Source organism: Primulina huaijiensis, chromosome 18 (genome assembly GCF_012295235.1).
Source record: "Primulina huaijiensis isolate GDHJ02 chromosome 18, ASM1229523v2, whole genome shotgun sequence".
Classification (NCBI taxonomy): Eukaryota; Viridiplantae; Streptophyta; class Magnoliopsida; order Lamiales; family Gesneriaceae; genus Primulina; species Primulina huaijiensis.
The window spans coordinates 2,384,708-2,403,909 of record NC_133323.1 but is presented as its reverse complement, the minus strand read 5'-3'; the positions used below and the strand labels follow the sequence as shown (position 1 = coordinate 2,403,909).

Sequence of the window (19,202 nt, the reverse complement as noted above, 5' to 3'; positions counted from 1 at the left end):
AGAATTTTATCCAAATAAAAATAAAATCTATTACTTATTTATTAAAATAAATATTTTAATATTTTCTCATCTTCTGATATAATTAATGTTAATTAAAATTTTCATCATTCTCTAAATAAAATTTGATTATTACATAATGTTTTGATCCGAAATATGCAATTTTAAAGTGTTTTTCTTGAAAATTTTTAATGTTTTTTTTGACGTGTAGTTTATATTTCAAAATAAATAAAAAAAAACATATGTTCTTTTTTAGAAAACATTATCTCAAAATATTTCTTCAAAACTTATCTCTCAAAATTCTCCCAATAAAATCAAAGATTTTGCAAATATTGTTTACAATCATTTTTATACGAGAAAGTATATTCATTTAAAAGGTGATGAAATTAAGAAGTTACATATAAAAAGAATTACTCTAGATGTAAGTTTGGATATAAACTTGTACCTTAAAAAATAATTAAATAGTATTTGTAAAAGTTTTAAAAAAACTATTATTGAAAATTTGTAAAGGAAAAATCTATAATAATTTGTAAACACTATTTTAAATAAGTTCATTAGGAACAATTTTATATTTATATAAATATGAAAAATTGTTTTATTTTTATTTTTAAATAGAAGCAGAAACCAAAAACTAAAAATTGTAATTTCTGAAAAAAAACATTTTTAAGTGTTTTTTTGAAAAAACTTTTGTAACCAAATACTATTTTTTTGAGAAAATATTTTTTAATTCATTGGATTTTATGGATTCTATGTGAGAATGAATATTTGGCTTATGTATACATCTATATGTATTCTAAAAATAAAAGAAGTTCGCCTTATTATTAAAATCCAAACACAAAAACTTTTGTAAGATGGTATCACATATCAATTTTGTGGGTCGGATTCTTATTTGGGTTATCCACGAAAAAGTATTACTTTTTATGCTAAAAATATTACTTTTTATGCTAAAAATATTACTTTTATTGTGAATGAATATCGATAGAATTGACCCGTCTCACAAATAAAAATTCGTGAGACCGTCTCACAAAAAAAACTTAGTGTAACCCAAATTGTATGCATTTGAGTTGAAGAGTTCTTGATGGGTATCAGATCGAATAGTCACGTACCGTGAAAATTAATAATAAATTGTTAAGTTAAAGAAGTCAAAATTTTAAGGGAAAACGTCAAATCATCCATATATCTATAACTATACAAAAAATCTTCCTCATTCGGGAAAAAAAGACACTATGTTTTTGCTCTAAAAATTGTCTTACATATTATAATTTTCTTTAGATTTCAATATTTTAAATTATGATATTATTCAAATATTATATTTAATATTAAGACACTGGTCTATATAAATAGAGCACAGTTCTTCGCGGTGAAGGTATCCCATCCCAGGCGCTACCACCACCCACCCGCGTGACGCCTCGCTTCCCTCCCCCTACCGCCGTGTAACCGCCTTAAGAATCGTAGTAATTACTTCAAGATAAGACCCTACAATCAATATGGTGCATTCCTGAACTCCCTTGAATCTCCACATGCTTTCTGTCTTTCGTTAAAAGCTCATACCACCGCCTCTGCTTCCCTATGAATAAAGTTGTTCGCATGGATCATCTGATTCTTTTGTCTGGTTCTTGAAGTTTCGGAGTCGAGTTTTGTGGGTATAGTAATTTTTTAGGTGTTAAGATTGGTGAACTGAGCCGAAGGTAGGATGAAGATACAGTGTAGCGTGTGCGAGGCAGCGGAGGCGGCCGTTTTCTGCTGTGCAGATGATGCTGCGCTGTGTTGGGCTTGCGATGAGAAAGTGCACACAGCAAACAAGCTTGTTAGTAAGCACCAGAGGGTTCTACTTTCTAGCTCACAGACACAGATGCCCAAGTGTGACATTTGCCAGGTTTGTTCGTACTTTGTTTCTTACCCTGTATTTGGTACCATGTAATAATCAAGTTTTGTTCGTACTTCAGTTCGAGATCTACCTACGTTAGATTTTAATTTTCCTGTATGAGTAGGTCTCGATGCTTTTGCTTTTTATGTTGTGCAGGAAACGATTGGCTATTTCTTTTGCCTGGAGGACCGAGCTTTATTTTGCAGAAAATGTGATCTTGCCACACACACAGTGAATTCCTTCGTATCAAAACATCAGAGATTTTTACTTACTGGAGTTAAAGTAGGCATTGAAGCTATTGAACATGATCCATTACCCTCTTTTGTTAAGACTAAATCACACGAGAAAGTATCTGACTTATAATTTTCTCTTCCCAAGAGAACCATAACGGTCCAAGATAGCGTGGGCAGGGACGCTTCATCTTCAAAGCCTCCTTTTCCTGGAGGTTCTGCAACTGAAAGCGTTTCTCCTTGGCAGTTGGATGAATTTATTGGACTTGGTGACTTCAATCAGAATCAAAATCTCGTGGATAGTGGTTCATCTAAGGTATGATCTCGAGTCGTACAAACGCCTGCAGGAGGGCGAAGAAGGGCCATTGGCCCCTCCAAAAAAAATGATATTCAACATTATGTTTATTTTCAAAAAAAAAAAAAATTATAACAATTTTGTTGTCCAGCTTCAGCTGCCCATCATCGTCAAAATTCATTGCCGACTGAGCATGTGTCCATGCCTTTGAATCACAGAGAATGGAGATCATGTTTCTGTTTTTTCCATATTGATGATTTCTACCTCATCATTGGTCTTGGTATTATCATTTTGAGTGAAGCATTGGTTATTATAAACACAAGAGTATGGAAATCTAGCTTTTCAATGCTAACTCAATGTTAAGTCGACACAATATTAGTGATAGTTTCCCAAACAATCTTGCCACCTTCAATATTAGTGATAGTTTCCCTTTATTTTCTATTCTTACGACTCACATGCATGTTTGGTGAAGTAAATTAATTTTGGGTCTATTTTTAATCAATCTGTAAAACTACGACAAATTATTAAGGTTTCTTGACGTGTCTGGTTCTTGAAATCTGATCGGCGACCTGTCCTCGTCTTACAAGCTTTACTTGCAAACTTATTAAAAATTGGATGAAATGGCTGCTAAACCTGATGATGCAGCACAAGTTTAACAATTTTTCCACTCTAATGATTTGCTCATATTTTGTTATTTTTTAATACTATTTTATAAGTTTCTTGATTGCGTTAGGTTGAGAAATCTAAATTGCGTTAGAACCATTTTTGTTATTTTATTTAAGCCTCTAATTTGTATTCAGATGAAACACCAATCCTNATTATGTTTTAATTTTTTTAAATATAAAATTATTGAATTAAATAAAAAAACACATATTTCAACATCATTTTTACAACATCATTTCATCATCGTATGAATATAAATGAAGTTATTGACATTGACATCAACATTAAACGATGTTATCAACTTTATCTCACTGATTTCATCATAACTATCAAACATGCTCTTTACCATATCAAAGTCCCACTAATTTTATATTATTGATATATTTTCGTTGTATTACGGACAATGTTTAGTTTATGTTATATATTATCATATGGCTTATTTTAAATATTTTTTAAAAAATTTAACTTACTTTAAATTAAATTATAATTAAATCATTATAATTATATATAGTTTGGTTTATTATAGTTGTGCAATAAAAATTAATTCAAATTACAATAAATGGATAATATGATTTATATGAACTAAGCCAAATATATTGGCTTGAATTTTAAAATCAGTTTCCACTTAAATTTTATTACGATTTTAATCTATTTTGCTAGTATCATGCCCACTTAATAAAATTCAAAGATTGATTTGATCTGTCTAAATATTTCCAATTGGAATTTTTTTATTTAAACCAATTATTCATGCCGTACGTCCGTGCATGCGGTCAAACTCGATGGCGCAGTAGACATTTCCGTGTGATTTCGGCCCTTTCTATTTAAGTAGCGATTATCCAGATTTTTTTATAAAAGAAAAGGTTTTGAATATATTTTTTTAAAAGAAAACAATGTTTTGAGAGTTATTTTGCCAATCAAGTCGCAAATCAAAACAACACTGTTAAAAAATTATATTTTTTCACTTTTGATAATTCAATTGCATTATATCAGAAAAACTCTGATGATAACGTCTCGCGAGTTAATTTTGTGAGACATATATCTGATCTAGCCCGACTAATGAAAAATATTTTATGTATAATAAATATTATTTTTCATTGTAAATATAGATCAAGTCGATATTCGACATATTTTACAGATATCCATCGACCTATCTCATAGACGTAAATTCATGAAACTTACTTTACAATTTTATGGGTTTCCATTTGGAATAGAGAACTCTAATGGTCATTCGAACATGAGCCCACTTGCGTGGGTTAATTGAGAATTAATTTTGATGGTTTCCTTGTATTTTGAATTGACCGGACAAGAAGTCGAAGAACCGCGTCATCGTTCAATCATATATTAATTAATTATATCCATTGAATTAGTTTATCAATGTATATAAAAACAAAGTTTTTTTCATATTTAAAAGGTTTTTGATAAAAAAAAATACCATTAAAAGAAATATTTATTAATATTAATTTATTCACCTATCGTTTTAAATATTTTAAAAAAATAACAAATAAATATGTAATTGATGTGAAGTATTTAATTTTTTAAAAAATTTCAAATTTGAATTTGATGTCTGTTAAAAATATAAATTACATTAAAATTTCTACACTGTTATATTATCTTATTTAATTTCAGTTATGATTTTGAGTTTTGTATTACTTTTATTTATTTAGTTCATCACTCTCTATCATATTAAAAAAATTTAATTTTTTTTATATAATATTATGTTTTATAACTTTTTAAAAGAGTGTCGACGTGAATTTTGATACATTTAATGTCCACAAATTATTGTTGTTGTTGTTGTTATTATTATTATTATTATTATTATTATGTATTTTAATTAAAATGTCAATATAAATATTTTTTAACATCTTTTGAAATAATAAAAAAAAATTAATAAAAATTATTCATCTAATAAATGACAAAAATGTGATTTTTTGAAAAAAAATTTGTTGTCTTAAATTTTGATAGTCAAAATAACATATGATTTTTTAGATATTTTTTTATTAGTAATAATTTCACTCAACCAAGATAAAAAAGTCAATTCAACTGTTATCCTCATTTAAGTGTTATATCAAATAATATATTAGTAGGTTTCTTGTGAGACGACTTCACGAATCTTTATCTGTGAGACGAGTTAACCCTACCGATATCACAATAAAAAGTAATACTCTTAGTATAAAAAATAATACTTTTTCATAGATGACCCAAATAAGATATATGTCTCACAAAATATGAGCCGTGAGACCGTCTCACACAAGTTTTTGTCATATATAAATAATTTTTATATAATAATATTTAAAATTTGAATATATTTATTAATTTAATAATTTAAANTATAAAATAGAACGGTTATGACTATAAATATAAAATTAGACTTCACACACACACACACACACACCCTTGTATTTTTTTCACAATATTTCCAATGATAAAATTGTTATAGTCTCTTAGTATATCAAGTTTACGTATTACACAAATTCATTCACACCTAAAATTGGTATTATTTCAAATCCACTATTTAAATCAAATCTCTTTTCCGATTCAAATATTTCTACCCAGTGCCGTCAATTAAGTGCAAATATTTAATCTTCTTTACATAATTTTTCAGAAATCAACTTCATTTCCTTATTCATATTTTTATTGTATTGTGAACGTCAAAGGGATCATTTACACATGATTTATTTATTTCAGTCACATTTCGCTTTCTTGAATACGTCGTGTCATTGCTCGTATCCAACTCCTAAATTGAATTGAAGGAAATTATCAATAAATAAGTAATAGCTAGGTGCATGCGAAGTTACGAACGACTGGATAAGAGAATAAATTATATATATATTTTATTAATCTTACGGTCGGATTGTTGTTTTCTCTGTATTAAAATCAAAATTCAAATCACACATTCAAAAGTATGTGAATTCATATTTTATTTTAATAGGGAAAATTAAATTTTTTATATTGTTTATTTGACCGTGTGATTTATGTTATCAAATTTGTTCACATTCTCTGATATATTCGTTTTTTTGGGTTGATTTGACACTTTTTTCCACGTAGTTTTTCATTGGTAATTTTTGTAATTTTTTTGAAGTGACGTTGATGTGACATCAATCATGCCAAATGACAAAAGACTCAATATTAAAATTGAAATTTGATAAAATAGAGTATTAAGCAAACACACACACATATATATATATATATATATACATATATATATATATATAATTTCTCATTTAGGAATGTTAAGCAATTATTTATGGAGTAGGTCTCTTGTGAGACGATCTCACGAATTTTTATCTGTGAGACGGGTCAATCCTACCGATATTCACAATAAAAAGTAATCATCTTAACATAAAAAAGTAATACATTTTCATGGATGACCCAAATAAGAGATCCATCTCACAAATTACGACTCGTGAGACCGTCTCACACAAGTTTTTGTCTTATTTATAAAATTTTAATTGTACGATATTAAGTAATTATTTATAATTTTTTTTGTGCGATACTTTTTTCCATAAAGCATTCATTAAAAAATTATTTAATTTGAACAAACACCATTCAATGGATGCTTTAAAAATGCAAAAAGCTTCCCTAAAAAAGACAATAATAAAGGGAAAAAAAAAGGAAGAAACCAGCCGGCCAGGAAAATTAAAAAACTGGATAAGAAGAAATATCGACAAAAAACGAGTGGTTCATATTAGAACTAAACAAAATATCATCTGTCCTCGACTATTTATTTTTTAAAAATACGCCCCTTGAATTGGCTTTGTAACATATTTTTTTTAAAATATAATATGAAACAGAAGTATATGGATTGTCAAATTCTGCAGCTTATGAACTTTATATTAACATAATCATGATCGACAAAATCTCCCAAAATACAGTGACTTGTATCCGACTGAAAATGCATGCAGAATGATGATTTAATTTTTAATGGTTATATACGTAGTCTGTCGTGTTCGTGTTTGTCTTCGTGTTTAAAAGTTGACGTTTATTGTGCCATAAAATTAAAACCTAAATTATTTGATAAAATAATAAAAACACGTGAGATTTAAGTGTTCGAATTGTTTCAGGCAATTTTAAAAATTTTAGGAACTAAATCGACGTATAACGAATCATCCCGCTGAGTATCCATCCCCCGACAAGATATTTTAATGATTGCTTTTTGCGGCCATCTACCTTGAATTTTGACCCCTTCAAACTCTTTCCTTCACACCATCTTCTTTCTCGACTTTTCAACTGCTTCAATATTCTATTCTCCCGCCAGCCATCAATTTTAACTACCTATTACTTCATTATTCTAACTCATTTTGATGCAGGTTTGCTTGCATATAATTAGAAAGCACATACAAAAGCAGGATTTTATACGTATACATACATATAAAAAGGCAGTTTAAGGTGGTCGGGACTCGGGAGACGGGATTTCTAGTGTGAATTTATCCCATTCAATACTTTTTTATGGGTATTTTTCTTAGGAAAAGTGTCTGTAAGAAGGCAGATTTGTTGAGAATCTTTTTCGTCAGTTTTTGTGCATCGTTTGTTTTGACATCTGTTGCTCAACTTCTGCCTGAAGATGAAGGTACACTGTTTAAAATGCTAACAAAAATCCTTTTTTTTTAGCGAAGTTGTGCATGAATTTGTTGTTCATTTAACTTTACAGTCTAAGAACTGTTCCTGACGGACGAAACCGGGTGTTAATGGATTTTTTGGACTTTACTCATTCACGAATTTTGTAGTTTTTAATTCTTGCGTGCTGTTTGTTTTAGGAGACTGTGTATAGGATTGATAAGTACGTGTATACAGTTAATTCTTAGCAATATATGACTGGTGTACGTACATCCACAGCTAGTTTATATGATAATAGAGGCGTTTCTTGGTTTTCTGAATTTCATAGCATCGTAAGGATGAATTAAATGATTGTAATCACACAGCAATTATAGAAAATAAGTGATTATTTTCTCGTCAAATTATTGGTTTCATGAAACGTTTAGACTCACCGAAGCCAAGAGCAAATTACAGAGTATAAAGTTTAAATTTCTTGCTTTTATCGGTTGTGTCAGTAGTAAAGAATAAGATCCTCGATGAATTATTGATACATCAATTACTTTGTGGGATGCTTGTGAATTTTTCTAATTCTTGTCATGAATCCGGTTTGGGCCTCTTTTTGTGATCTCCGAGATGCCATTTCATTGGATGATAATTTCCAGAGTTCTTCTTGTAAATTCATGCGCAAGTATGCGTTTACAAATGAGTTCTGTTTGACATGCTCATCAATTAACTCGTAACTTTGTGGTTAACTCTGTTATTTACAGTGCGAATTCTTCAAACAATATCTTCAAAACTACACAACACGTACTGGAATGTCAGTCGAAGCTCTTGTACTGAGGCTAGCAATGGATTTAACGTGACATATGTGCCCACCAACATATACAGCGGTGTGGCATGTGACTGTTCTTTCGATAATAACACTACATGCCATGTCACTAACATGTAAGCTTTAGATTTCATACTGACCGACATTTGCTTATGTTACAACGGATCAGATAATGGGTCAGCTTTATCAGTTAAGAAGTGACTTGAGTCCATAAGCGAGTGAATGTTTTCTTAAATTGACTCGGCATTCTAGAGCTCAAGGTTTTTAGTTTGTATGTTTGTTCAATCAAAGCCATAAATATTATGATTATAATCTTCGATATGTTAGATAATTGTGTAGTATGCATACCTGACTCATGTTTTAAGTTGTGGAATCCTTATGCGAAATTCTCATTATTTGAATTTCAAATCCAAATCTTTGTTTTGCACTTACAGCCAGTTGAAGGGTCTCAACTTGACCGGAACATTACCTGTGGAATTTGCAAATCTAACTTATCTCCGAGAAATGTAAGGAGAAACTTCTATTTTCAGGCCATTCGATTGCTGTAATGCAAATGCATTGTGAAAGAAGACTTATATCTCACTTCTTTATTGTTCCAGAGATCTCACTCGAAATTACATCAATGGAACAATCCCGGCTAGTTTTGGGCAACTTCGTTTAACTACTCTGTAAGTTACATCTTCTCCGCCTTGCAGAAAAGAAAAAAATGAAATAGTGGAAGCTATAGCCTAGATAGTAGATTGTAAGATACCTATTGGCTATACACATCTTTCTATAATTATTATAGGTCGATGCTTGGAAACCGTATAAGTGGTTCAATTCCGGAGGAAATTGGCAACATTACCTCACTTGAAGACCTGTAAGTTATGAATAGTATGGTGTAGTAGTTTAAACGTGCAAGTATATAAATTTGTATTTGATTGCACATTGTTACCTCTTCTCCAGGGTTTTGGAAGATAATCTGCTTGGAGGAAATCTTCCCACAAACATTGGAAGTTTAATCAATTTGAAGAGAATGTAAGAATTTGTCATAATTAAGATTGATTCTGTAATTTAAACCGTCTAGTCTTGGGTCTGCTTTTTATTCTTTTTGCTTCTTTCTTGAATCCTTTGCTTGTTTTGAATATAAGCCGGCCTCTTATGTTGAAAATTTCTATTGCAGCTTGTTTTCTGCAAACAACTTCACGGGGACTATACCGGAAACATATGGAAATCTAAGGAACTTGACAAATTTGTAAGTGATGATTTTTGAGTGCACTGGATTCAGCCACAAGAATTGGCTATGAGGCATTGAGCTACATGGTTGTAAGGCCATTGGCCAGAAACCATAAGAATACGTGCTTCGTCTTTTACTTTAAATCAGACACTTAGTGGACATGATCCTCAAATTTTAGATTTCTGTTTTTTTCATGGAGTCATCACGACCTGAGCTAGGATTGCACCGAACTTTTCTTCGAAACCTATACGTGTATCTGAAACTTTCATTACATGGTTTTCAGTAGAATCGATGGGAGCAGTTTATCTGGAAAGATACCTGATTTTATAGGAAACTGGACCAAACTTATTAGACTGTGAGTATCTGAGTTATATCAGTGATTGTCATGCTTCCTTCATTATCGTGAACAGTAACACGTGTTAATAATATCTTTATTACAAGTCTAATTTAATTCTTGTAGAGATTTGCAAGGTACGGGAATGGAGGGTCCTATACCTGCTACAATATCTCAATTGAAAAACTTGACGGAGTTGTAAGTTATAATAATCATTTACCAAAAACCTGTACAATTTCATGTAATTTTTCAACCAAATGAAGGGACGTCAAATTTATTAGCTCATCGGTTTCTGCTATTGTTGTTCCTTTTGTCAGGAGGATAACTGATCTCAAGGGAATGAGCATGACTTTCCCCAATTTGCAAGACATGCAATCCATGTCGGAATTGTGAGTATCTTATTCTTTTATTTTCTTGCTTTTTTCAGGAAATGTGATGTCCTATGTCCATTTAGAGAGAATCTTCTGTGGATATAGTAATGTTATAAAATCACTTGATGCAGGATATTAAGAAATTGCTCAATTACTGGTCCTATTCCAGAGTACTTGGCAGACATGAGCAATCTAAAAACATTGTAAGTCACATCTCTCTCTTATGTTTCCATGTGGAACCGGCACAAGAACTTGTCGAAATTAAGCAGCGTGTATTCTCTAATGTTTTTCAAATAAGATTATTTTGTTATGTTTGCCTTCTTTTTCTGGAGATACTTTGCTAGGCTTATATTCGGTTTATTTCTTTGCAGAGACCTGACTTTCAACTTGTTAAATGGTCAAGTACCGAATGGACTTGGGGGGCTAAGTAAACTGGTTAACCTGTAAGTATCGTGTTCATTAAATATGGATCAGCGTGGATGGTTCTCATGAATCTCTTTCTTGATAGACTATGTTAAAAACTCCAGTGATAGTTTCATCAACAAATTATGATTTTAAGTTCTGTTCATAGGTTTTTGGGTCATAACTCGCTGAATGGAGAGATACATAGTTGGATTTTGGACAGCAAACAGAATATGTAAGCATTTATTCCTGCTTTGACTATCATATTATTAAAAATTTGATGCTAATGTAACATTACTTATTACCATGAATTTATTCTTGCTGTCCCGCTCCCTTTTTTAACTGAGTCGGGCGATCTCTTGAGTTATATTTATCATCCAGTGCTTTTTAGACTTTTATGTGTACACATTAGCTTTTACACCTCGAGTAATATAAAGAAGGAAAAAAGGAACTAACACGATGGATTTATGACCAATGTGCCTTAACTTGTTGCAGGGATGTATCATACAACAATTTCACACAAGCACGTTCAAGTGGCTGCCAGTTCAACAATGTGTATGTTTCTCTCTGTAGATGCTTTTTTTTATGAGATACGATATTGATGATAAAAATAATGTGAAATTTCTCTACATTAATCCATTTTTGAATCTTTACTTCAATATGCTTGCACTCTCACAGGAACTTAGCTGCCAGTCATTCGACTTCAGCTAGCGAAACGTGAGTTCTTGTATCTTCCTTCAAGAGTTTTATTTTTTAGTTTAAATCCTCCTTATCTTTCGCACTTCTTATGTTGACAGAATATCTTGGTGTTTGAAGCCGGATCTCCCTTGCTCTAGAAATGCCAATCGTAACGATTTCTTCTACTTGAGATCTTTGATTAATATGTGACTATAAACATGCGTAATCATCCTTTTCTATACCTACAGGTCATTCATTGTTCATAAATTGTGGAGGAGGAAGGACCAGCTATGAAGGCGATGAATATGACGAGAACACGAGCCCTAATGGCCCTTCACATTTTGAATCCAATGACAGATGGGCTTATAGCAGCACAGGGACGTTCATGAATAATGATCGTGCTAGTTTTATTGCAGCAAGTTATTCTTCCATGGCAACAACAGATGCCGAAATTTACCAGACTGCTCGTCTTTCACCTTCTTCACTCAAATTTTATGGACTTTGCTTGCGCCAAGGTAGCTACAAAGTGCGTCTTCATTTTGCTGAAATAATGTATTCTGATGACAACACATTTAGCAGCCTCGGAAGAAGGGTATTTGATGTAGCTATCCAAGTAAGTGGATCCATGAAGGATACTTGGCATATGATTCTTCTTTGCATTTTTTGATTTATAGTATCAACTTTCCCCACTGTGCTAATTATATTACATAGCAACAGAAATGTGATGTTTGGGTGGTTGTAAGGTTAACAAATTTTTGTCATTTAGTTACCTTTAGTTATATGTATCGGTAAACTAGTAATTGCTCAATCCTAAAATTACTACAAATCCAAAGTTATGCGTTCAATCTCAATCAGTCGCAAGGTAGCACAATCATTCAAATGAAGGTTGTTGTCGGGTAGCATCAATTGATCCCGTGTACCCTGTGTGTTTGCCTGCATGACACATCGGTAGAAATGTGGCACTTGTAGTATTACCATGAGCTGTAGTTTTTTGTATGATGGCAGACACTGGATGTTATAATTTATTCCTTCTCTTGTTACTTGACCTACAATGTGCACACCATGAATAATTAGTATAGACGACAATTAGAGCACTTTATCTGCATTAGATATATTGATATTTGATTATCATTCAATATTAATTGGAATTCCTTTGCAGGGGAATGTGGTTTTGACGGACTTTGATATTGCAAAAGAAGCTAAGGGTGTTAGAAAAGGAATATACAAGGATTTTAATGCCCTTGTTAACGGTAGCACTCTAGAGATCCACTTGTACTGGACTGGGAAGGGAACCACTGCCATTCCCGACAGAGGTGTATACGGGCCCTTAATATCTGCAATCGCAGTGACACCAAGTAAGATATTATCCACAATTATTTTCTTCCCAAATTGGCATTCTTCTCGACTGCCTCATGACAAGACACCTTTTTTTGCAGATTTTGATGTCAGTACAGGGCTTTCAGTGGGAGCTATTGCTGGGATTGTCATTTCCTCTTGTGCAGTTGTGTTGTTGGTTTTATTTGTTCTCTGGAAGAAAGGGTGTTTCGGAGGAAAAGATGCTCAAGAAAACGGTAAAATTTTCCAGCTTCTGTGAATTTATCCTACTTCGAATTGGTTCAATCGTTTTTTGTTTAATCAGCTGTGAAAGAAACTTAGACTTTGGTGACTGACTAAATATACTATAATCTTCTCGGTACAGAACTTAAAGCACTCGATCTACAGACTGGATATTTTTCTCTCAGACAGATAAAAGCTGCTACAAACAACTTTGATAATGCTAACAAGATAGGCGAAGGAGGATTTGGTCCTGTCTACAAGGTATGTTGGCGTAAACTTCTACCTTCTTTCACTCCCTTTTTATCCAAACCAAGCTCTATTTATTCCTGAAGTTTATTTAAAAAGTTATGGAACATAGGATTATGGTAAAGCCTAAAGCTTATTTTCCTATTTGATTTTCTGGCAATATGGCATGTAAGTTTTTATGAAATCATTCTCTCTATTTTAGGGTGTACTTTCCGATGGTACGGTTATCGCAGTTAAGCAGCTCTCCTCCAAGTCTAAGCAAGGAAACCGGGAGTTTGTGAATGAAATAGGAATGATTTCTGCTCTTCTACACCCCAACCTTGTCAGGCTCTTTGGGTGCTGCATAGAAGGAAACCAACTGCTACTAATATATGAGTACCTCGAAAACAACTGTCTTGCTCGAGCACTTTTTGGTAAATATGCTTCCCTAGCCCTTGACCGTTCTAAAATCTGCCACAATTTTTCTCATGCTGGGCTTGTTACTCCTGGCTTCCTCATTTAGGTAGTGAGAAGCAACTATTAAACCTGAACTGGCCCACCAGACAAAGGATATGCATAGGAATAGCTAGAGGTCTAGCATATCTTCACGAAGAATCAAGGTTGAAAATCGTCCATAGAGATATTAAGGCTACGAATGTTCTTCTGGATAAGGATCTAAATGCTAAGATATCCGACTTTGGTTTGGCTAAGCTTGATGAAGAAGAGAACACACATATTAGTACAAGAATTGCTGGAACAGTGTATGTCATTTTCCCTTCATTCTTTTCTTGATTTATGATTATGATTCTTGTAAAGTTATGCATTAGTTTTTGTGGGTGGTGTTACCTCTTGTACTTAAAATGTGAGCTTTCAAATCATGAGGAAAACTGGGATTCTCTTGAATCTTTGGAAGAATTGGCTATGCCATTGGATCGTATGACTTGAAAACTTGAAGTCATGATTTCTAATGATCTTTGTTTCAGATGAAGAGTTGTAACTTTTTTTTGTTGTGTTTTCAGAGGTTACATGGCTCCTGAGTATGCAATGAGAGGCTATTTGACAGACAAAGCAGATGTCTACAGTTTTGGGATAGTTGCACTAGAAATTGTCAGTGGCAAGAGTAACACTAATTACAGGCCAAAAGAGGAGTTTGTGTTCCTTCTCGATTGGGTAAGATTCGTTCATTTACTGGATTTCTTGTTCTAAGTTAGCTGAAACTATGTATGGAGTACAATTGATCTTGTAGTTATTCGTGCCAACAATAGAAATATAGGTCTGATTTTTAAAATTACTATAAACTGTAGCTTCTAATAATGCCACAAATCTTTATTTCATAATTGGTATCGGAACCGAGAGAAAAGCTCAACCCTTAGTTGCAATGACAACATTTCTATTCTTTTGTATTTACATGGTATCATCTTCAACTATAATTGTTGGGAATTCTCTCTTTCTTTGATAAATACAATTTTTTTTTCAGATGCTGAGTCTCTTATAGGGTCTGCACCATTAAATAAGAAAAGTAACACAATTACATGTTAAGGAGACTAGCCACTAGGTCACCTTTACCGGTAGATGGATGAATATGAGTTAGTGGTTCTGTTCATCTTATACACGGTCGGGTATTAGTTAAGCATCCGATAATATGACATTTGAAAAACTTTTTAACACGCTGGTCAAAGACTTGTATCGTTCTACATCAATAATGCAAGATCACCTTCAAAGTTCAAATGGACAACAATCCTTTTATTTCTCTCTTACATAAGTACCTATTTGTTCAAATGTTAGGCTTATGTCCAACAAGAGCAAGGAAATCTCTTAGAACTAGTGGACCCAAGTCTCGAATCAAACTACTCCAAAGAAGAAGCATTGAGGACGTTAAACTTGGCACTTTTGTGTGCCAACCCTTCTCCAACTCTGAGACCAACCATGTCCTCCGTGGTGAGCATGCTCGAAGGCCAAATCCCGGTTCAAGCACCATTGGTGAAGCGTGGACAAATGGATTCAGATGTCAGATTCAAAGCTTTAGAGGTATTGTCACAGGATAGCCAGACGAGAGCGTCAACTATATCTGTGGATGGTAGAGAACAGAGAGGTGTTTCAATGGATGGGCCATGGACTGATTCCACAAACTCACTTTATAGTTTAGATTATGATAGCAAGGATCATTCTTCTGCCAGACTTATTTCTGATATTTGAAATGTGTATTTTTTTCGTTGAATGGTTTGGTTGGCGCTGCAAATTATAGGTCATGTAAGTTAAATCTTTCCATTTTTTTCATGTCATGTTACTTGTGTTGTATTTGACATCATATGACGTTAATTTCTTATCAAGTTGTAATTGTAATATTGATTACTAATATATTACCACGATTTCTTTAAGTCATTTTACCGAAAACTCGTATAAAAGAATGCAACACGTCGTCACTATTTTGCTAAATTTGTTGAACAACGAAATAGAAGAGGTCCAACATTTTTCAGAGAGCACATTGATGAAGATAAAGAGTTGGAAGATGAGAGGATAAAGAAACTAATTGAATGAGATTATCTTATATTCATTTTTTTAAGTGAATATTGTATTGTCCTTAAGGATGTCGAACTTAGTACTTTTTGTTCCATTTTTATGATTTGTTTGTCTTAATATCTGAAATACATTCTATTCTAAATGTGATTTTAATGTTAAAATCCTGAAAGTTGAAAAAAAAAACTTTAAATAAACGTGTTTATTATCTCTGTTCCGATATCAATTTTAGTCTTTTGATGCTGCCATTGCTTAAAGCTCTTTGAGTTATACATGCACCAAATTCCTTCCTTTCCCCTTTCTCTATTAGTGCAGATAGTAAGCATAGTGAAGAAAAAGTGCCCACAAACACCACTTGTGCTCTATATCAATGAAAATGGTGGGCTTCTTGAACGGATGACAGGTACTGGAGTTGATGTGATTGGGCTTGACTGGACGGACCATAGACATGTCTGATGGAAGGAAACGACTAGGAAATGATATCAGTATATATACAAGGAAATGTTGACCCAGCCTACCTATTTTCTCCTCTTCCTCCCTTGACTGGTGAAGTTGAAAGAAATCTTGCATTATTGTTAAAGAAATCTATTTTTCTAAAGCACTTTCTGATTGAAAGTTGATGTTTGGTTCGACCTTTTTGTTTTGATTTAAACATCGAATATAAAAACTTAAATCTTGTTTCCAAGAACATGTAATTAGACTTCTTCAGCTTAGGCTCTATTTTAAAATAAAAAGTTTTTTTTTTTACTAACAAACTCAGATATAAAACTGCTTCTACTTTTGTCTTAAAAAGCACTTTAACTTAATAAGTAGCTTTTTTAAAAGTTAAGTGTTTTCGTATCTCAAGTCCCATCCTTAGCATTACCGAGACATACAATATTGACTCAGCATTTGTGTTGACTGAAGGGTCTTTATGCAACAAATCGAGCTCGATTTCTTTAAACTTTGTTGCTAGCTTGCATGCAAAGCTGATAAGATTTGTATGGAATGTCAAGGTTGTAAAGGGTGCAGGAACGAAGGGCCATATTCTCAATCTTGGCCACGGTGTTCTTGTTGGTACCCCAGAGGAAGCAGTGGCTCATTTCTTCGATGTTGCGAGAAGTTTGAAGTTTGATACCCAAGTCGAGAGTTATGCCAATTTGGTAGCTTCAGAATGAAAATTTGGTCGCCCAAGATGGAGTTTTGTTGTATGTACAGGCTGTCCATACCCAGGTACATATATGGTGACTAACTAAACTCGAATCTTGATGCAGATAGTCTAGTTTCGCCATGTATCGAAGGTGTTTGAGCTTAGTTTTGACATCATACGACAATAATTTCTTATTAATCTCGTATGAACCTTAGTTTTTTTCTATTAAACATCATTACTACGCCTAAGTTGACATTAAATTTTGCTTGATCACATGTCTTACAAAGCTAGGAAACTCACACAAATGGGTGTCAAAATTATACCATTTCTAATTGTAAAATGGAGCATGCATGGTATGCTAAAACTAATAGTTAATAATAATTACCAAGTTTGGTCGATGGAGTCGATGGTTTAAAACGTACACAACATCAACCTAGTTCGAAATCTATTAGACAATAGTAATGATATAGCTCTTTTTTTTTAAAAAAAAAAACAATAATTTAATTTAGATATAAGATTTGGCATGTGTGCTAATTCGCAACATATAAAGCGCAGTTGATGCCATGTCCAGCGCATCCTAATAAATAAGTTTATTTATTATGTATCCAATGTTCTCTGGCATGGGAGGATGCAAAAAGAGGTATACAATAAATTTCCTACTACACGATCTTTCATTTTACAATTATTCTTAGCTTGCCCAAGGGAAATACTCTTTAATTTCTAGTTCCTTCTTCTTCTTCTTTTTTCTTGATTCGATTCCTTCCATTTATAATGTTTTATCCCTTACCAAGTTCGTCCGTGTTTGGATAAATGAATTTGATCAGACAAAAACAACTGAATAAAATTTTATCGATATATTTAAAATAGATGCATTATAATTTGTAATGCAAGAACTTAAATCATATTCATGGAGGATAAACAGGATCAAATTTCCTAATATCAAATTTATCCAAATNTAAGACGGAGGAGGTAGTACCTAAAACGCCAAAGTCCAAGAAACAACAGATGGAGAGGAGCGGATATGAATTTTTATCAGGGACCCCTAATGAATAATAGAAAATTAATGTTACGAGAAAATGGAATTGGCCAATAATGAACAACACGTGCTTAAAAAGTTTTTTAACATTTTTTATAGATATTACATAATTAAGGATCTTGAAGCTCTCTCAAATCCCGGCCAGACTCGTGTGACGTGGGAATACTTATAGATCTTAAATTTTTATAAATCGATTTGTCCAATTTATTATTTTTGGAGCTAAAAAGGTTAAAAAGAAAAAAATAATTTGGGTTCGAGTTATGTTATCCTATTTCTCTCACTAATAATGCATGTATTTTGTACATAATAGACTCTGTATTTATCGAATGGTAGTGTCTGCGAATTACATAGTTAGTTAGAATTTGAATTTTGAGGTCATGGTGTGTTATTTCCTGTGTATAATATTTGATGTTGGAAAAGTTTTTACTGTGGTAAATTCACTAACATATAACTATCACAATATTATATTAATTTAACCAGTCAAAAAAATATTTCAATTTTTATCCAAGTTAAAATGATCATATAATCCCTAATTCAAAAAAAATGGCTATTGAACACTATAAATATTGAAAGTAACAACAATTATTTAACTTAAGTAATTATTCTAATAAATTATAAGCCTACACAAACCAAATAATTAATCAAAAATCAAAATTAAATTTTTTTTAAAAAAGAGAACATTTGAAATAATCACCTAAATAGGCCAACAACTAGACAAATAACAGGCTTCACTCCCAATATGGTGCATTAATTTTAGGGATCACCAATAGAAAATAAATATTGTACGAAAGGTAAATGAAAATACATGCACATTGATGTGTTCACTCCCTGTGTTTTAATTAGCCTCATTTAAATAATAATAATCATCAAACACATGCACAGTTATTACTGGCTAAAATACTGAAAATTTTCCTCTTTTTTAAAAAATTCAATTACTAATTTACATGTGAATAATTAAATTAATTAATGCATATTTATTTTTTTATTAAAGGAAATTACTAGATAGTTGAATATTAGGACAACGTATAGTTAAAATTTTCCTCTTTTTTTAAAAATTCAATTACTAATTTACATGTGAATAATTAAATTAATTAATGATTTATTTTTTTATTAAAGGAAATTACTAGATAAAGGACGCATTCAACCCCAGTACGCGCGTACTGAAAATAAAACATGTCCACACCAATGAAATCGTCACAAAATCTGATCATGATCTCGTAGAGAAGAGAAGAGACAAAATGACAATTAACGTTGCTTTTGGTACGAAAAAGACATCAATTACTATACTAATCCGTATTGAAATAACAGAAAAAAAAAAAGAAA

The 19,202-nt window shown here is 32.2% G+C and overlaps 3 protein-coding genes across 3 annotated transcripts in view; 2 read left to right on the top strand and 1 right to left on the bottom strand.

Moving 5' to 3' along the window:
- Positions 1-1,385: 1,385 nt before the first annotated feature.
- LOC140965253 (B-box zinc finger protein 22-like) lies at positions 1,386-2,721 on the top strand. Its single transcript, XM_073425399.1, has 2 exons — positions 1,386-1,873; positions 2,021-2,721. The coding sequence occupies exons 1-2, from the start codon at positions 1,691-1,693 to the stop codon at positions 2,225-2,227; spliced, it is 390 nt and encodes a 129-aa protein (XP_073281500.1). The 5' UTR covers positions 1,386-1,690; the 3' UTR covers positions 2,228-2,721.
- Positions 2,722-7,164: 4,443 nt separating this feature from the next.
- Positions 7,165-15,557, top strand: LOC140964133 (probable LRR receptor-like serine/threonine-protein kinase At1g53440). Its single transcript, XM_073423670.1, has 24 exons — positions 7,165-7,619; positions 8,353-8,530; positions 8,849-8,920; positions 9,014-9,082; positions 9,202-9,273; positions 9,360-9,431; positions 9,577-9,648; positions 9,914-9,985; positions 10,091-10,162; positions 10,282-10,353; positions 10,467-10,538; positions 10,707-10,778; positions 10,907-10,972; positions 11,233-11,292; positions 11,416-11,454; positions 11,535-11,584; positions 11,664-12,028; positions 12,575-12,770; positions 12,852-12,986; positions 13,115-13,233; positions 13,421-13,631; positions 13,721-13,958; positions 14,217-14,367; positions 14,983-15,557. Exons 1-24 carry the CDS (start codon positions 7,499-7,501, stop codon positions 15,391-15,393), a joined length of 3,057 nt encoding a protein of 1,018 aa, XP_073279771.1. The 5' UTR covers positions 7,165-7,498; the 3' UTR covers positions 15,394-15,557.
- Positions 15,558-17,777: 2,220 nt separating this feature from the next.
- LOC140964136 (protein LIGHT-DEPENDENT SHORT HYPOCOTYLS 10-like) overlaps positions 17,778-19,202 on the bottom strand; it is a 2,820-nt gene continuing 1,395 nt past the window's right edge. Inside the window, exon 2 of the mRNA XM_073423673.1 lies at positions 17,778-17,885. The gene's annotated coding sequence lies outside the window, so the exon portion shown is untranslated. The remainder of the gene's footprint in view (positions 17,886-19,202) is intronic.